Source organism: Sparus aurata, chromosome 4 (genome assembly GCF_900880675.1).
Source record: "Sparus aurata chromosome 4, fSpaAur1.1, whole genome shotgun sequence".
In the NCBI taxonomy this organism is placed as follows: domain Eukaryota; kingdom Metazoa; phylum Chordata; class Actinopteri; order Spariformes; family Sparidae; genus Sparus; species Sparus aurata.
Genome location: NC_044190.1, coordinates 5305941 through 5321090, shown reverse-complemented (window position 1 = coordinate 5321090; position 15150 = coordinate 5305941). Strand labels below are relative to the sequence as shown.

The window sequence follows — 15150 nt, the reverse complement described above, 5'->3', positions numbered from 1 at the left end:
GGTAAGCAAATGAATAAAATCTACACATGGTTTTCCACCATATTATTGTCGTTTCAGGATAAAAAAAATTTCTGAGTGATTGTCATTAAGACATTGTCCTGAATGTGCACTAAAAGAATGGGAGTTTCACAACAGTGTGTGGGTTTTATTATTTTATTGTATTATGGAATTAATGCAGATTTTTCTTTTGAAAACAGCAAGCACTTCAAGTCAGACAGTGATAACGAAGAGGCTCAGCCATCTTTAAAATCTAAGCCACACAAATCATCACCACAGACTGCACCACCAGTCCCACCTCCTCACCGGTCGTCGTCACCACCACCAGTCCCACCTCCTCACCGGTCGTCGTCACCACCACCAGTCCCACCTCCTCACCGGTCGTCATCATCACCTCCACCTGTGGCATCTCCAGTGTCAACCCATCAGCCATTATCACCAAGGCAAATGAAATTTCACCAAAAACACACTTAAATTCCTACATTAATTCCTTTGAAATTGTTTGAAAGAGGTGTACAACTGTGCTGCTTTTTTTTCTAGTTTTTGTATTAATATTTTTGGGTCAAATGCTCTTCTAACCCCCTCTTTCTTCATACCTCTTTGATTGAACCCCTGTATATAGAGGCCGGAGCCCAGCGACACCTCATCGATCTGCATCAAGCTCAGCAGTATCTCGCTATTCAATGCCACACCAAAAGCTGCCTCTACATTGGTCATCACCAAGCACACAGCCATCTCCTAGTCTGTCTTCATCGCACGCAGCTCTACGTCGAACATCTCCCCATGGGTCTTCGTCGCACGCAGCTCAACGTCGGCCATCTCCCCGTGGGTCTTCGTCACATGCATCTCAACATCGGCCATCTCCCCGTGGGTCTTCGTCACATGCATCTCAACATCGGCCATCTCCCCGTGGGTCTTCGTCACATGCACCTCAACATCGGCCATCTCCCCGTGGGTCTTCGTCACATGCACCTCAACATCGGCCATCTCCCCGTGGGTCTTCGTCACATGCATCTCAACATCGGCCATCTCCCCGTGGGTCTTCGTCACATGCATCTCAACATCGGCCATCTCCCCGTGGGTCTTCGTCACATGCACCTCAACATCGGCCATCTCCCCGTGGGTCTTCGTCACATGCACCTCAACATCGGCCATCTCCCCGTGGGTCTTCCTCACATGCACCTCAACATCGGCCATCTCCCCGTGGGTCTTCCTCACATGCACCTCAACGTTGGCCATCTCCATGCCCACAGCTATCTCCAAGTGGGTCTTCATCACACGCAGCTCATTATTGGTCATCTCCGAGCCCCCAGTCATCTCCCCGCCTGTCTTCGTCGCACGCAAGGGAATCTCATTGGTTATCATCACGCTCATCTCATCAGTCAACGCCGTTTTGCATAAACCTACATGTCTGATCTCTTCTACCACTGTGACCACACCTATAGCCTGAGATCCTCCAGATATTCCAGAGTCAGTTTTGAATTAAGCAATATTACCCGAGAGGGTGTGCTTTAACGTCATTTGAGCAAGACAGTGATGCGGTCATCGGAAGGGTAATATTGCAATTATACAACTAATACCAACATAAAATGTATTATCAAAAATATATCCATGTTGATGGACAATTTGTTCTCAAATTTTTAAGGTTTTTGCGAGTGCATCGCGTTTCCTTGGACACACATGGGGTCTGACTAATAACTGAAACAAAATCAGTCACGTCAGTATGTGTATCTCAGGCTCCTCACTAGCCTTCTTCCTCCCTCCAGCAGACAGCCTGGACCTGTTGCTGTCCTCCTCGGACCGCTACGTTTTTATTTTATCACCAATCTCTCACTCTTCTTGGGGTCGACAGAGAAACATCTAGCGGCTGCTTCTCCCGACTCTTCCTCTGCATATTTTTCGGCAGAAAGTTTGAATTTCAAGCTGTACTTTATTTTTTTTTTTTGCCCCAGCTCTGACAGTTACTATGTTGCCATGGAGATGGATACACTATTGCCACAGACTTGGCGGAGTAATATTTTGAGTAATGAGTCAGTCATGCTGATTTGAGCACGGTCAAAATGTCTTGTTGACCAATCAGATTGCTTGGTCAAAACTACTTGCTGTATAATTCCAATTTGCAATGTTTATTTCACCTCTTCTAAAGCACTTTGTGTTTAAAGTAGTTTTTGTAATTATGTTTTGTCTATTTTTTCAGATTGCTTCTTTGGCCTGCATTGGGGGAAAGGACACAAAGTGGCTTACCTGGAACATTCTTTCACACATCTATTCTAAACATTTGACCCTCAAAATTTGTTGGAAGGGAACAACAGGCAAGCTTTCATTTAAGCAGATGGAAGCAACAACAATGATCCGCCGTAAGTATGAAACTCACCTAAACCTCAATTTATAATAGAATATCCTGTTCATTTAAAGGTACAATGTGTGATTTTCTCAGTTGTTTATTATCAAAAATCTATATTTTCATTCATAAATGTGTCCTCAATCATGTATACTGACCTCCACTATTGAACTGACATGTCGTAAGTAGGTATGCAAATTACCGATAAATTCATTAACTGTTAGACTTTAACAACAAACACAAGCAGTAACTTGTTCTTGACCAACACAATATTTGATACATACAGATGAAATGGTCTTTCCTGCCACTGTATTTAACTACTTAAATCACAGTAGCATAAACTGATTTGTAAACAGCCTGATGTAAACAACAATAAAACTCAGTAAAAAATCACACAGGCAACTCCATGTTGTCCCTGTGTGATGTTCAGGGTCAGGACAGTCTGAGGACAGACAGCTTAGAGGTTGAAGTTTAATGAAATGCACGGTGAGACAGTGACAGGTCTGTACGTCTTGACCACATGTCAGCTGCTGTAGTAGAGGAAACTCCGCTGATCTCAGATCCACAGCGACGAGCGCTTTATTTTTAAAATTTAGCTCTGGTAGCGACCTGGCATGTTCAACTTGTTCACGCCTCTAGGGTTCTAGGTGGAAAGTGGCCGCCATAGGAAATTAATGTGTAAGACTATAATGTTCATTCAGCAGGTGGAAGACATCCGCCAAATGCAACTTTCTTGTGCTTATGTGCCCCTCCCCCCCATGTGAACCACACCTTACAGACAGAACAATTTGGTAGCACTTTATAATACTTAGCCAGTATTTGCTGGGTACCTACCTTGCAAGAAGCAGTACCAGTAAGTACTGTTGCTTTGTATGTTTGTATACAGGTGCTGTACGCAAAAACCATGTGTCAAAGCAAGCCACAGACATTGACATCGACAAACACATCATGAAGTGGTTCCATTTGGGCTCGGACATCAACCGCAGGGGAAATCGCCAGAGTCGAGCACAGGTAACACACTGGAAGCAGCTGATGTTTAAATGAGTATTTTCTACTAGGGCTGCAACCATTAATCGACTATTGAATTAATTGCCAACTATTCTGATAATCGACTAATAGTTTTGAGTCTTTTTTTTTTTCTTTTAAAACCTCGGTTCAAAGGACTTCGGTTCTGAAACTCACTCTATCTTCCCGAACTTCGGTTCATCCCCACCCCTACTGCACACATACAGATGCTGAACAGACTGGGCAGGGAAAGAAAGAGAGAGGAGGGACAGAAGTGACAAGCTGAAGTTGGACCCACAGCTGTGAGAGACCGTGACTAGGTGATCAATCATGCAGCGCAGTCCGTGATGGAAGATCAGACCGACAAACATACACATAGATAGACGTGCATCACTTGCAAGGATGGCACTCTGGCCGCTACGCTCTCCAGCCAGCTCACTTGTAGCTCACCTGCGTCTCAACTGCAGCTGTCAGAGGAGCCTCTGCTAGTTCTCTCTCTTAGCCTTGTGTTTTGCTGCGCTTTGTATAAAAAGAGTTCAGCTACATGTGAAGATCTAACTGCTATCTGAACACTGGTCAGCGGAGCCAGAGCTCAGTGGACGTGGCTGGTGTGTAGCCTTGCTATGTGTATTTATACGGCAAGAAAAACAAATCGTCCTCTCAATCGCTGTCTGTACGTTTGTTGGTCTGATCTTTCATCACGGACTGCGCTGCATTAGCCTACTGATCTCTCGCAGCTACAGCGGTGGGTCCTACTTCAGCTTGTCACTTCCCTGTCCCTCCTCTCTCCCTCTGCCCGTTGTAACTCCAGCTGACAAAGTTCGGCATCTTGATATTCAGGGTCATAAAGGTATCCCCTTGGCTCTGTGCTAAAAGGGATCATCATCATCATCACTTGTGTCATAGTCAGACATGTTTACGTTAACTATCCGAGCAGTAAACACGGTAATACAGGTGACCGAAACGTGCACAGCTGTCGACAGGCTGCAGTGTACAGTGATTAGAAGGGAGAGAAAATGGCGCCTAGCGCTTGTGAGGTCTGACTTTTTTGTGGACAACAGTTTTGTGATGCAAATGTAGCCTATTACTCTTTTGAACTTATTTACTTATTTTTTGTTATAGCCTACCTCAGACTGGTGTAATAGGTTTTTTATTTTATTTATTTAGCCTAGACAATGTAGACTTGTCCTAAGACAAATGTTTATTTTATATAAGTGTTTTTTTTATTTTTTTGTATTGTGGACTTTTCTAAAGAGAAGTGTTATACTGGTTAAGGTAATATAACTTGAGTAATGTTCATGTTCTTGATATTGCAGTGCAACAATCATTAAATAAATCCATTTTCTTTCTGGAAGTTTTCCAAAAGGTTTTTCAGTAGGCCCATGTTTTAAAAAAACAGGTTTGTACCAAACCGTTCGTCAAAAACTAAAGTTCAAACCGAATCGTGGGTTTAGTGAAAATTACACCCCTGTGTGATTCATCATCTGATTAGTCAACTAATCGTTCCAATACTCAGTGACTAATCGACTATCAAAATGGTCGTTAGTTGCAGTCCTGTTTTCTACCATGATGTCTGCTTATGTACAGTCTGTTGGTGCACATCACAAGGGACCTGTAGTCCTCAAGTTGGCCACTTTGGCACCCAAAAATATCTGAGGTTGCCACACTGTATGTTAAAAAAAAAACAAACCCCAATAGCACCTTACAGTCTTACAGCATTACAGCCCCACACACCTAACACCTTCAGGTCCAACTATGGATTATTGTCTTATGATCAGCTTTCATACAGTACCATTTACTGCATATAGTAATCAGTAATTCACTGCCATAAAATTTTACCATTTACATCAAACACGCAGGGAAGGATTAAGGGTATAAAATTATTTCAGCACAATCCATGGAAACTGGAAAACAAGTGTTTTTGAAACAGTTGAGTTTAGAAAAGTGACAAGATTTTTCTTTTCCAGGTCCAAGGCTCCGAACAAGAGGCTGAGGATGACCAGTGATGTCTCTCCCCTAACTGCTACCCCTCTCTACAACCCACACACATATGGCCAGCAAAGGCCTGGTTATCAAGGAATGCAATGCACGCCTCACCCATCTATATGCATACTTAATGCTAGTACAAATGGGGCCTTAAGAGACTGTTCCTCCTAGATGAGCTTGCCCTGTTTTCAGGTTAAAGGGTTTCTGCCTTTTTCTCATGTTTATAATCAAAATGTATTCCCTTGTACAACATTTGGATGGAAAAATTGTTCAAGTTCAAAACAAAATGCCATGTGCCTTTCTTGTGTGCTCTATTCAAGGACTGTTCACTTTCTGGTTGCAGAAAATTCAGTGAACTTTATTTAACTATTTAAGGCCAGATTACATTTGTTGGGTTCAGATTGCCTTAAAGTTGTATGTTTTACATGTTTTAAATTCTTTATCAGCAATTCTTATTCATTCTGTTTACATATTTTTGTGCACAATGCCTAGGGATGTTTGGGCTGGGCAGTATGTCAGTAGAATGCTTAAGCGGTAAGTGTGGGGACCATAAAACAGTCAGTGGCAAAAGCAAAATAATTCCCTTGAACCTTTATTTTTCTAGAATGACACACTTTTGTCACATCAAAACATGATTTTAAATGTACAGAAAGCAATGGTTTGTAGCAAAACAGTGAAATTAAAAAAAAAAAGATTGACATAGGCATACTAAAAAAGGAAGGTTTCCTGCACACTGTCTGGCTGGCATTAAAAAGTTTAACATTTTGTCCAAAATGTTATAAAGTTGACCTTTTTAATGCCAGCCAGACAGTGTGCATGAAACCTTCCTGTTTTAGTATGATAATGCATAACTAGAAAGTAATATGAGCCGACAATTATGCACTCATAACACTTACCGTTGCTAAAGAGACTGTCATTTTGTAAGATGTGCCAATGTGGAGGCCATGGACCCTTGTTAAGCTTGTTGATCAGGTTAATGTAAATGTGTGCAGTTTTAATAAAGAGCACTTTGTTGAAAGCAAAGCATTGTGATTGTTTTATCAGTCATAGACAAAACTTGATTAGCCATTAAAACACATTGGTGTGATAATATTTCACACTTAAATTTGTTTTATTGGCAAATTGAGTTCTTTTTAATCTTATAAGAGCTTTTGTTCAAATGTGGACCACATCTGTCCTGGATCCGGACCACATCTGTCCCAGATCTGGGACAGATGTGGTCCGGATGTAAACGGTTGGTCTTTTGCGGATCCAGTTCAGATCTGGTCCGGATCTGTTCCAGAACTCTAAAGTGGATCCGTGCTGGATCTGGGCCAGGGGGCAAAAGTTATCTGGAGCGGATCCATTTTCAGGATTAGAACCGGATGTTGGACTACATCCAGCGCAGATCTGGCCCAGATCCATTTGCTGTAATATCCATCCTGTACGACAGGCTGCAAGGTCTTTGTCACCCTAGTATGACTAAGATTACATCTTAATTTGTAGGAATTAGGACTACAAATTACTAATAACACCTGGGACTCCATTTTAGAACTGTACTGTATTTCTGTACCTGCTCTTTAAATGCTAGACATCGCTAAATACAATTCAAAGTCCTACATAGAATCCATTATACAAAAGTGAAGGTACACAGCATTTTTCCTGATATTTCACCGCTATGTGATAAATATGAGTCTACAGAAGCTGATCTGCTGCACAGTATTGCCATGTGTGCCAAATTGCATGGCTTCTGGGTTGACATTTTCAGTTTATTCTCAAAAATATTTAATGTACAGATACAACCTGAACCTGTCATGACTCTAGAGTCATGTCTTTGTGTTACGTTCAGATTATGTTTTTTTGTCTTATATTCTCCCAGCCAACACGTCCAAGTGGGGCCCACATGAGATTTACTTACATGGTTACATGGGCTTTAACTGGGCATGGGCTGTGTGGGCTTTGAAGTGGGTTGGTGTTGGGCCCCACTTGGGCATCCCAGAAGAATATACATGGGTGCGAGATGGGCATCCCAGTTGGCCAGCACATATGGGAACTAGATGGGTCCCAACTGGGCCAAAAATGTAATTGTTATAATATTGTTATATTATTGACACTAAAGGTGTCAACAAAATGTTTTGGTATTTCAACCACTATAATGTGAGGTAAAAAGAAGAAAAAAAGAAAAACATGAATAAACTCAACCACAGCCATAGATATCCTATCTGCTCTTTTAGCCAGTGCAGTTTTTTTTATAAACTGTGCGCGTGTGTGGCGGGGATTGTCATGGAGATGAGAAGTAATCTCGCTACACTCATTCATTCAGGATCACCAGTTTGAAGAAGACAAGTTTTGATTTGGGCCAAACAGTGTCGAAGGTAAGTCCTGACTAACAAACAACACAATAGAACTGAAAAAAGCACTGTGTAAACCTAAAAGTTTGTTCAACTATTTTTTCCCCTTTAGCAACGTTCTCACTAGCTAACAGACGTTTAGCCACTGGTGGCTAAACGTCTGTTAGCTAGCAAGAACGTTAGCTAGCAAAAACGTAAATGAGTTTAACATGTAATGTCCTAATTTGCCAATGTAGACTCACTAATTATGTTAGAACTACGCAACCGTCAGACGCTCGACGCTCGTATCGTTTTTTTCGGAGGTTTTTTATCCAAATGTTTTACCCATTTTCACGTAGTCACAAAGAAGTACTACATTACCCATAATCCCAATGTCTACCAGCAAGTCTTTGATTGGCTAAAGTCTTTGTTACCCGCGAACGGTGTTTCCGTTTCCGCTAGGCCGCTCGCAAGTTGGCAATCTGTGATTATTAGGAAAACAAGCAAATGGGTCCATTTCCACGTCTTGAAACCATTTTGCAAAATGAATTACCATTTGAATGAAGGTGCAGACACGCTTCCATATTTACGTGGTTGCTGTCTCTCATTTTTTCATTTTCGGTTTTACGTTATGGTTTCAAGACGGAGAAACCCATTTGCTTGTTCTACTGATTTTGGTTTTTAAACAGAATAACGAAAGAATGAATGAATGTTGCAGTTTTGTTGTATTTATTTATGTATTTTGTGTATTGTTTATTATTTATTTATTTAGTTCATCTTATCACAATTTTAATTTTTCAACACAACTTTTTAATGCAATCTTCTATTTAAGTCAATTATACAAAATGTTAAGCTGATCCTCATATTCAAAATAGAATCAGGTGTTAAATAAATAAAAAATGTTGTGTTGTGCAGAGTGCATGGGAGAGAGAGGGCCAGTCGGATATTCATCTGGCTTATTAGTAGGTGTAGACCTATGCTATATACCATGACAGAGAAATGACAAACATTATTTTAGATATTTATTTCACCATATGTAACATCTAAATAATACACTTTGTGATTGATGCTCCACCTCTCCCTCTCTGCTTTTTCTGGATGTCACTTACAGGGAGTTTGAAAATAAATTCCCTCACCAAAGACATAACAAGAAAGGATGCGGAAAAGGCAGTGTCAAAATGGCTGATTGGTGCCAGGGACAGGGGAGGAAACCGTGCCATGAGAGCACATGGAGGAGAGCAAAACCTGTAAGTCACAAAATATTCAAGATATGAATGACAGAGACAGTGCTCAGTGCTTTGTCTACACTCTACTTTTTATTTTTTTATAGTGCTTGTTGTGTTCATAATCACAGTGTGAATTTTGGCATCAAAACAAATACGGCACTTAAAGGTTTAAAATATAAAAAATAAAATATATTTTATATTTATAGTTGGAATGATGTTTGCTACAAGAATGATCCGTTGTTTTGCCAATTTGTGGTTTAAATTTCATGACAATTTAGCTGTGATAGATTCATATTGCTACAGTATATAGGCTGTATAGGGTCTATACAAGTCTTAAATTCAATTTGGAGCACCCTTGAGATACATCATAGATCACAGTAATCAGCTATCTCAAAGCACTATTAAACGAGGTAAGGTCCATCTTCATCTTTTTTTTCTTTTCAAAGGGCCGTTGGAACAGGGAGGACACAGGAGTAAAGGACCATCATCATTACATAGCACACATACACACATTACACTGTTTTTTCTATATTTGTTGTTGAATAAACTGTTTTCTTTAGAAATTTGTTTGGCCTCTCTCCTTTTTTCGCTATATTAGCTTTATAGTCTTCTAATCATTGTTTTACTCTTCAGTTAGACTTCCTAATGTATCATCACCCCTATTCAATACCAATGTCATTACCAATGCTACTGTATTGAAAAGAAGCATCAACTGTCTATGTTCATTGTATATATAAAAACAGTTTAGTTTTACTTTTACACACCTTTCTTTACTAAACTAAATGTTATGTTATTATATGTATGTATGTATGTATGTATGTATATATATACATATACATATATGTATATATATATATATATATATAAACTGAGTTAGGCCCTATCACCAAGCCATGAAAAATATGGCATGGGTTAAACTGTTTTTGCCCACATGGGACCTATATGAAGCTCAATAAGGGCCCATCATCAGCCCATTTAAGGGAAAATCTGTGGGACCCACATGGGGAAAACCTGGTGATGCCCATGTGGAACCCGTATGAAGCCCAGCAAGGGCCCATCATCAGCCCATCAGGGCTGACACATGAGGGGCCTCCATGTAAACTGAGGACAAATTTAGCTGGGCCCCAATTGGGCAGCCAGGCTGGGCCCCACATATCAGCCCTGGTGGAGCCCATCTGGGCCCCACGTGAGTGTGCTGGCTGGGCTCCTGTCTTTGTATCGTGTCTTTGTTTTGAGTTTCCATGCCCCACTGTGTCTCTTGTCCTTTAAGTTTCTCCCACGTTCTCCTCTCTGTCTCCCTCTGTCTGTTGTATTGTTCCCTTCAAAATTTGATCATATTACACCAATCTTAGCATTAGCAGTTCTGTACTTTTTACTTAAAAAAAAATAATAATAATTCAGAGGGGGTCGTGTCTCAAATATTGAACTGTGCATTTTTCTGTATTGGACCTCTGTTTTGTTTTTTTTAAATTAATAAAAATATTTGAAACAGAAAAGCGCATTCAGCACTTCCAGGAGTGTGAGAACAATGCCAAGAAAATGCAGGCTTGGGATTCAAGACAAGAAGATTGTGCTTGAAAGGATAAAAGGGAAGGAAGCGTTGCGTGAGAGGCGAGAAGATGAACAACTCAAGTTTTTTTTTTCTCATCTTCTTAGAGCTCGGGCTGAGGCCATTAGGACCAAACCACTGCCCCAAATGAATGAATAACGTTATAAAATCACAATTAAGCCAAAAGCATTACAAAGTAATTGAAACCTTTCTTTAAAAAAACTTTCTGTTTATTTCTTGTGCTCACAGTTCAGAGTAGTTATAGCTGTAATGCTCCAAGTGTTTGTGTTTGAGTTCCAGCTGTAACACAATGTCTTAGATTACGTTCACATGTATTAAAATGTTCCTCTTAAGATGTCATGAAAACTTCCTGTTGGCAGCTCTCAGTCTATACAGTGCACATTGACATTTTAAATGAAACAAATGTGTTGACATTACATCTTATGGAGACCACATTTCATTGATTATTGCAATATGACAATATAATATATGGAGAATCATTATTGTCTCTCCTCCTGCCTACAACTGAACAAATGGTCAAGATGACTGGCTGTTCGATACCTTTGCAAGTGAAAATTTATTTCCAGAAGAACACTGACACTAATGAATGCTGAGTCAGCATTCACACTAATGTATGTCTCTATGGAATACAAATTCGGGTGGGGTTACAGAATTGCTTTCATTAACATTGAATCAGTTGTAGGAGACTATCACTGCTTGATAATAAGGGTAATTAATCACTGGTGATTAATTTTACACTCGTAGATGGGGCACCACCTCCGTTGTTTAGTTCTTGTAATAATCCGGAGGAAATTATTCCAAACATCTAACTGTACCGGTTTGACTTGAACAGTTTGTTCAATTTAAAATCAATTTATTCAGTCTCAATATTCTGAAGCAGTGACTTCTTTGCACGTATCCATCGGTTCTCCACATTAAAATTAAGTTCCAGACAAAGACAAAAGATTATATATGTTTGTTGACTAAATAATCGGGGTAAAATAAATGAAATGACAATTTTAGACGAACAACATAACAGAAAAGGTAAAGACAGTAATAAGCAAAGTAATAAAGTTATGTGACTGTCGGCAGATGGTAAAGTTAAAGGGTTGGGTTTTTATTAGGGCTGTCAAACAATTAATTTTTTTAATCGCATTTTGTCCATAGTTAACTCGCAATCAATCGCAAATGAATCGCAATTTTTTTGGCACATTTTTTTCTTAATACTGAGTGTTAATTGCGTGTTTAAAAAATTAACAGCGTTAAGAGGATGTTGTGTTAACGAGTTATTAACGCGTTAACTTTGACAGCCATAGTTTTTATATATGAAATATTACGGGAGTAATTTTTAATACTAACGAGACCCTAATCTCAATTCTCTGAAGTTCATAAGATAGAAGTCAGAACTTAGACAGAAGTCAGAACCTAGACAGAAGTCAGAACTTTAGACACCACTCATTCTCACGTGTGTAGATCCAGCTGCATGAAGACGTTCAGCCTGTTTTGTCTGGGAGTCAGGGGGTACTGAAGTTTGGTTTACTTGAGAGTTCTGGGTTGGTATACGGCACGGCGCGTCAATCCAATAGCCAGAGGGAAGGCCGGTACTCTGTTGAGGAACTCTTGGTCCGAAGGCCCAGCAGGGTTTCCGCACTGGGAGCGCTGGGAGCACACAAAGTCTTTTTTGTTGGAGACTCCTTGCAAGGCTTCTGAAGCAGACAATGACTGCAACATTCTACATCAAATAATCACAGTCTTGAAAAACACTTTTTCCTTGTTGTTTCAAGTGGTGGTTCTTAATTTCTGATCCTTAAACTAATTCAATTCCTCCTGATCAGGCGGTGATACTTTAATGTTATATTAAAATCTAAAATCAAAAAGAAAAGAATTTTGTTCTGATAAAAACTTGAATAAAAGTAAAACACTTAAAGTAGTGATTCAATTCACTTTTCTTAGAGCTTGTTGCAAAAATAAAAGTAAAGGTTACTTTAAAAATAAAAATGAAAAGCAAAGAAGTGAAGAGAAGAGAAGAGCAGAAGACAAGAGAGAAGAAGGAGAAGAGGACAGAAGGCAGACAGAAGAGAGAGAAGCAGAGAGGAGAGAAGTGAAGTGTCAGAAGTGAGAGAAGAGCCTGTCTCTCTATTTTTATGACCTGCAGCAGGCAGACTGAAAAGGGGCGGGGGGGGGGGGGGGGGGCTGACCGGGTCCCTCCTTCTGTGATCTGAGTTTAGACTCACAAAACTTTAATTTAACTAAACGATTGTTTTAATGTTTCGAAATCGTGTTTTAACTTCCCAAAAACTTCACCATCTTAAAAGTAGAATTTTTGCCTTTGTGAAAAGATGCAACATGATTATGCTCACTTATCATTCAAAAGAATTATAACCTGATTAAGACATAAAACAATAAAGTATACAACATAAAATAATAAAGTATACAATACACAGTAGGACCAAGACTTATACATATTCCTTCTAGTTCTGTCATAACAAAACATTTCAGAGACATTTTACTGGTAAATAACAAAAGTATTACACAAAAAGAGGAACTCGGAAGGAGACTGGTGTGGACTGGAACGTCACACACAGGATCATAAAACGGTTTGACCCGTCAGGGGCGGGACTGGGTCATCTTTACCCCAACCAACTTCTTCTAATGTGGAGAGAGTGAAGACTCGTGCTTGACCTCATTTGACCTGAGGAAAAAGGAGTTTATCTTCTTTGGAGGGGGGGAAGCGAATACTCAGTCCAACAGATAGGCTTTTGTTTGTAAGTTACAGTTTATAATAGGTCATCTTGTCATTTGGTTGAGAGGTGAGAGGTCAGAGGACGGGGAAAGGAAGCAGACCCTTGTGACGAAGACAAAAGGGCTTGTGTTCCTACATAGTAACGCAAACTATTTTTAACTAGAAAAACTCAAAATGATGTTTATATCACACAAGGACATCACGTCACAACCCAGAGGTCTGATTCAGTTGGATTCTATTGGCAGAAACTGAATACTCATACTTGTGTTTTCATTAGCGTTTAATCACCTAAGAATAAAAACCATTGTGATTTTGCTACCTTTGATTGAGACTTTTATATCTACACTACACTTAGAAATAACCAGCATTTCACAATAATTAACAGTATTATTTTACAGTAACTTGTTCTAATTAAGTTCCCCTGTAATATCCCAATGAATAGCTGTAAAAACTACAGTATCCTTGGATTTTACAGCATTTAACTCTTATTTTACTGTAAAAATCTTGCAATCAAAAAAACCCTGTTACATCACAACAAGGTCTGTAATATCACAGCAATACAGTAAAAAAAAATGCAAGGATTTCACAGCATTCAACAGCATTATCACAGTGAAATATTGTATTGAAAATTGCCCTGGGAAGTCACAGGACATAACCGAATTTGCCACTGTTTTGAACTGAAGGCGCCTTTTCCCTTTTCTCTTCCAGCCTGAATGGAGAAGGTGAGCAGCATGCATAACTCTGTTTGCAGCACTTACACCCATGTTATTTTAATATGATAATAATATTTTGTTTGCAAGTGCCCGAAATTGCTGCTAGTACCATTAGCAACTATTTGCTATGTGAGAGAAGAAGAATAAGAAGAGAGAGAAATAAGAAGGAAAATAAACAGGAACATAAGGGAAAAAGTTAGTGTGTAATGTTAAATATGGTTAGGCCATGTAGCCCCAGGTTTGATTTGAAGCTGAACTGGAGGGTGCTGGTCAGTAGCCGTCAGTTGTTTCCACTCGGATGTGTTTTTGTTCCGGACTCTCAGTACCTGTTGTTGTAATGTTCGCTCGTGGGGGCTGGTCTGCTCTGGGGTGAGAGCGTGCGGCGCTACATGTAAGTGTTTTGCTGCATATTAGAGTAAAGTTGCCGAACTCGATTTTCCTCTCGTGAGTGGTCTTTCCGCACCTACACACTGGGTTTCCCTGTGTTAGCCGCCGAAGCTAACAATGCACCAGCATCCTCCAGTTTAGCTTCATATCAAAACTGGGGCTACATGGCCTAACCATAACATGTTGAAAAGTCCACGTAGCGAAATTGAACGCTACTGTTTATCAATAATAATAATAATAATAATAATAGTAATAACTAGAAAAGGCAAGTTCTGAAGAACTCGGTTGTGAATGCTCCCTGTTGACCAGCTGAAGCCAAGTGCGGATTGCTGGCTTTGAAAACTTTGAATAATGTCCCCAATATCTTAAAACTGTGGAATAATGTAGAATTTGTTAAAAAAAAACTAAAGCCAAACTGAATTGGTAGCTTTAATTCATCTGAAGTCTTGTCTGAAGAGAATGAACTTTGCAATAGTTGGGTGAGAATGAAACATCAAAATATGTAGAGTTTGAAGAGATCTTACAGTACAAATGAGTCAAAGACTCTGAATCAGACTGAGAAACTCAATAAATCTCGATTTGTGTCAATGATTGGGAACTTGTAAATACATTTAAACAGAGTTCCTGGGTTGAAAATAATGTAGAATTGGTTGAAAATCTAAGGCCAAACTGAATTGGTTGCTTTAATTCATTTAAAGTCTCATCTGAAGAGAATGAAGCTTCCTAATAGTTTTGTGAGAATGAAGCATTAAAAATAGAATATAAGGTTTAAGACAAACTGCAATGCTAGCTTAAATTTGTGTTAAAAAGCAGCCGATGGAGTATGAAGAGATGTTACGGTGAGAATGAATCAAATACTCTGAATCTGACTGAGAAATTCAATAAATCTCAATA

At 39.6% G+C, this 15150-nt stretch overlaps 1 protein-coding gene and 1 long non-coding RNA gene across 2 annotated transcripts; both read left to right on the top strand.

Moving 5' to 3' along the window:
- Positions 1 to 248: 248 nt before the first annotated feature.
- Positions 249 to 6352, top strand: LOC115580541 (uncharacterized). Its single transcript, XM_030415035.1, has 5 exons — positions 249 to 440; positions 620 to 1260; positions 2195 to 2354; positions 3225 to 3349; positions 5311 to 6352. The coding sequence occupies exons 2-5, from the start codon at positions 781 to 783 to the stop codon at positions 5347 to 5349; spliced, it is 804 nt and encodes a 267-aa protein (XP_030270895.1). The 5' UTR covers positions 249 to 440; positions 620 to 780; the 3' UTR covers positions 5350 to 6352.
- A 1220-nt stretch (positions 6353 to 7572) lies between these two features.
- LOC115580834 (uncharacterized) lies at positions 7573 to 9427 on the top strand. Its single transcript, XR_003983934.1, has 3 exons — positions 7573 to 7683; positions 8750 to 8885; positions 9311 to 9427. It is a non-coding gene; the product is annotated as an uncharacterized LOC115580834 (long non-coding RNA).
- The last annotated feature ends 5723 nt before the right edge of the window (positions 9428 to 15150 follow it).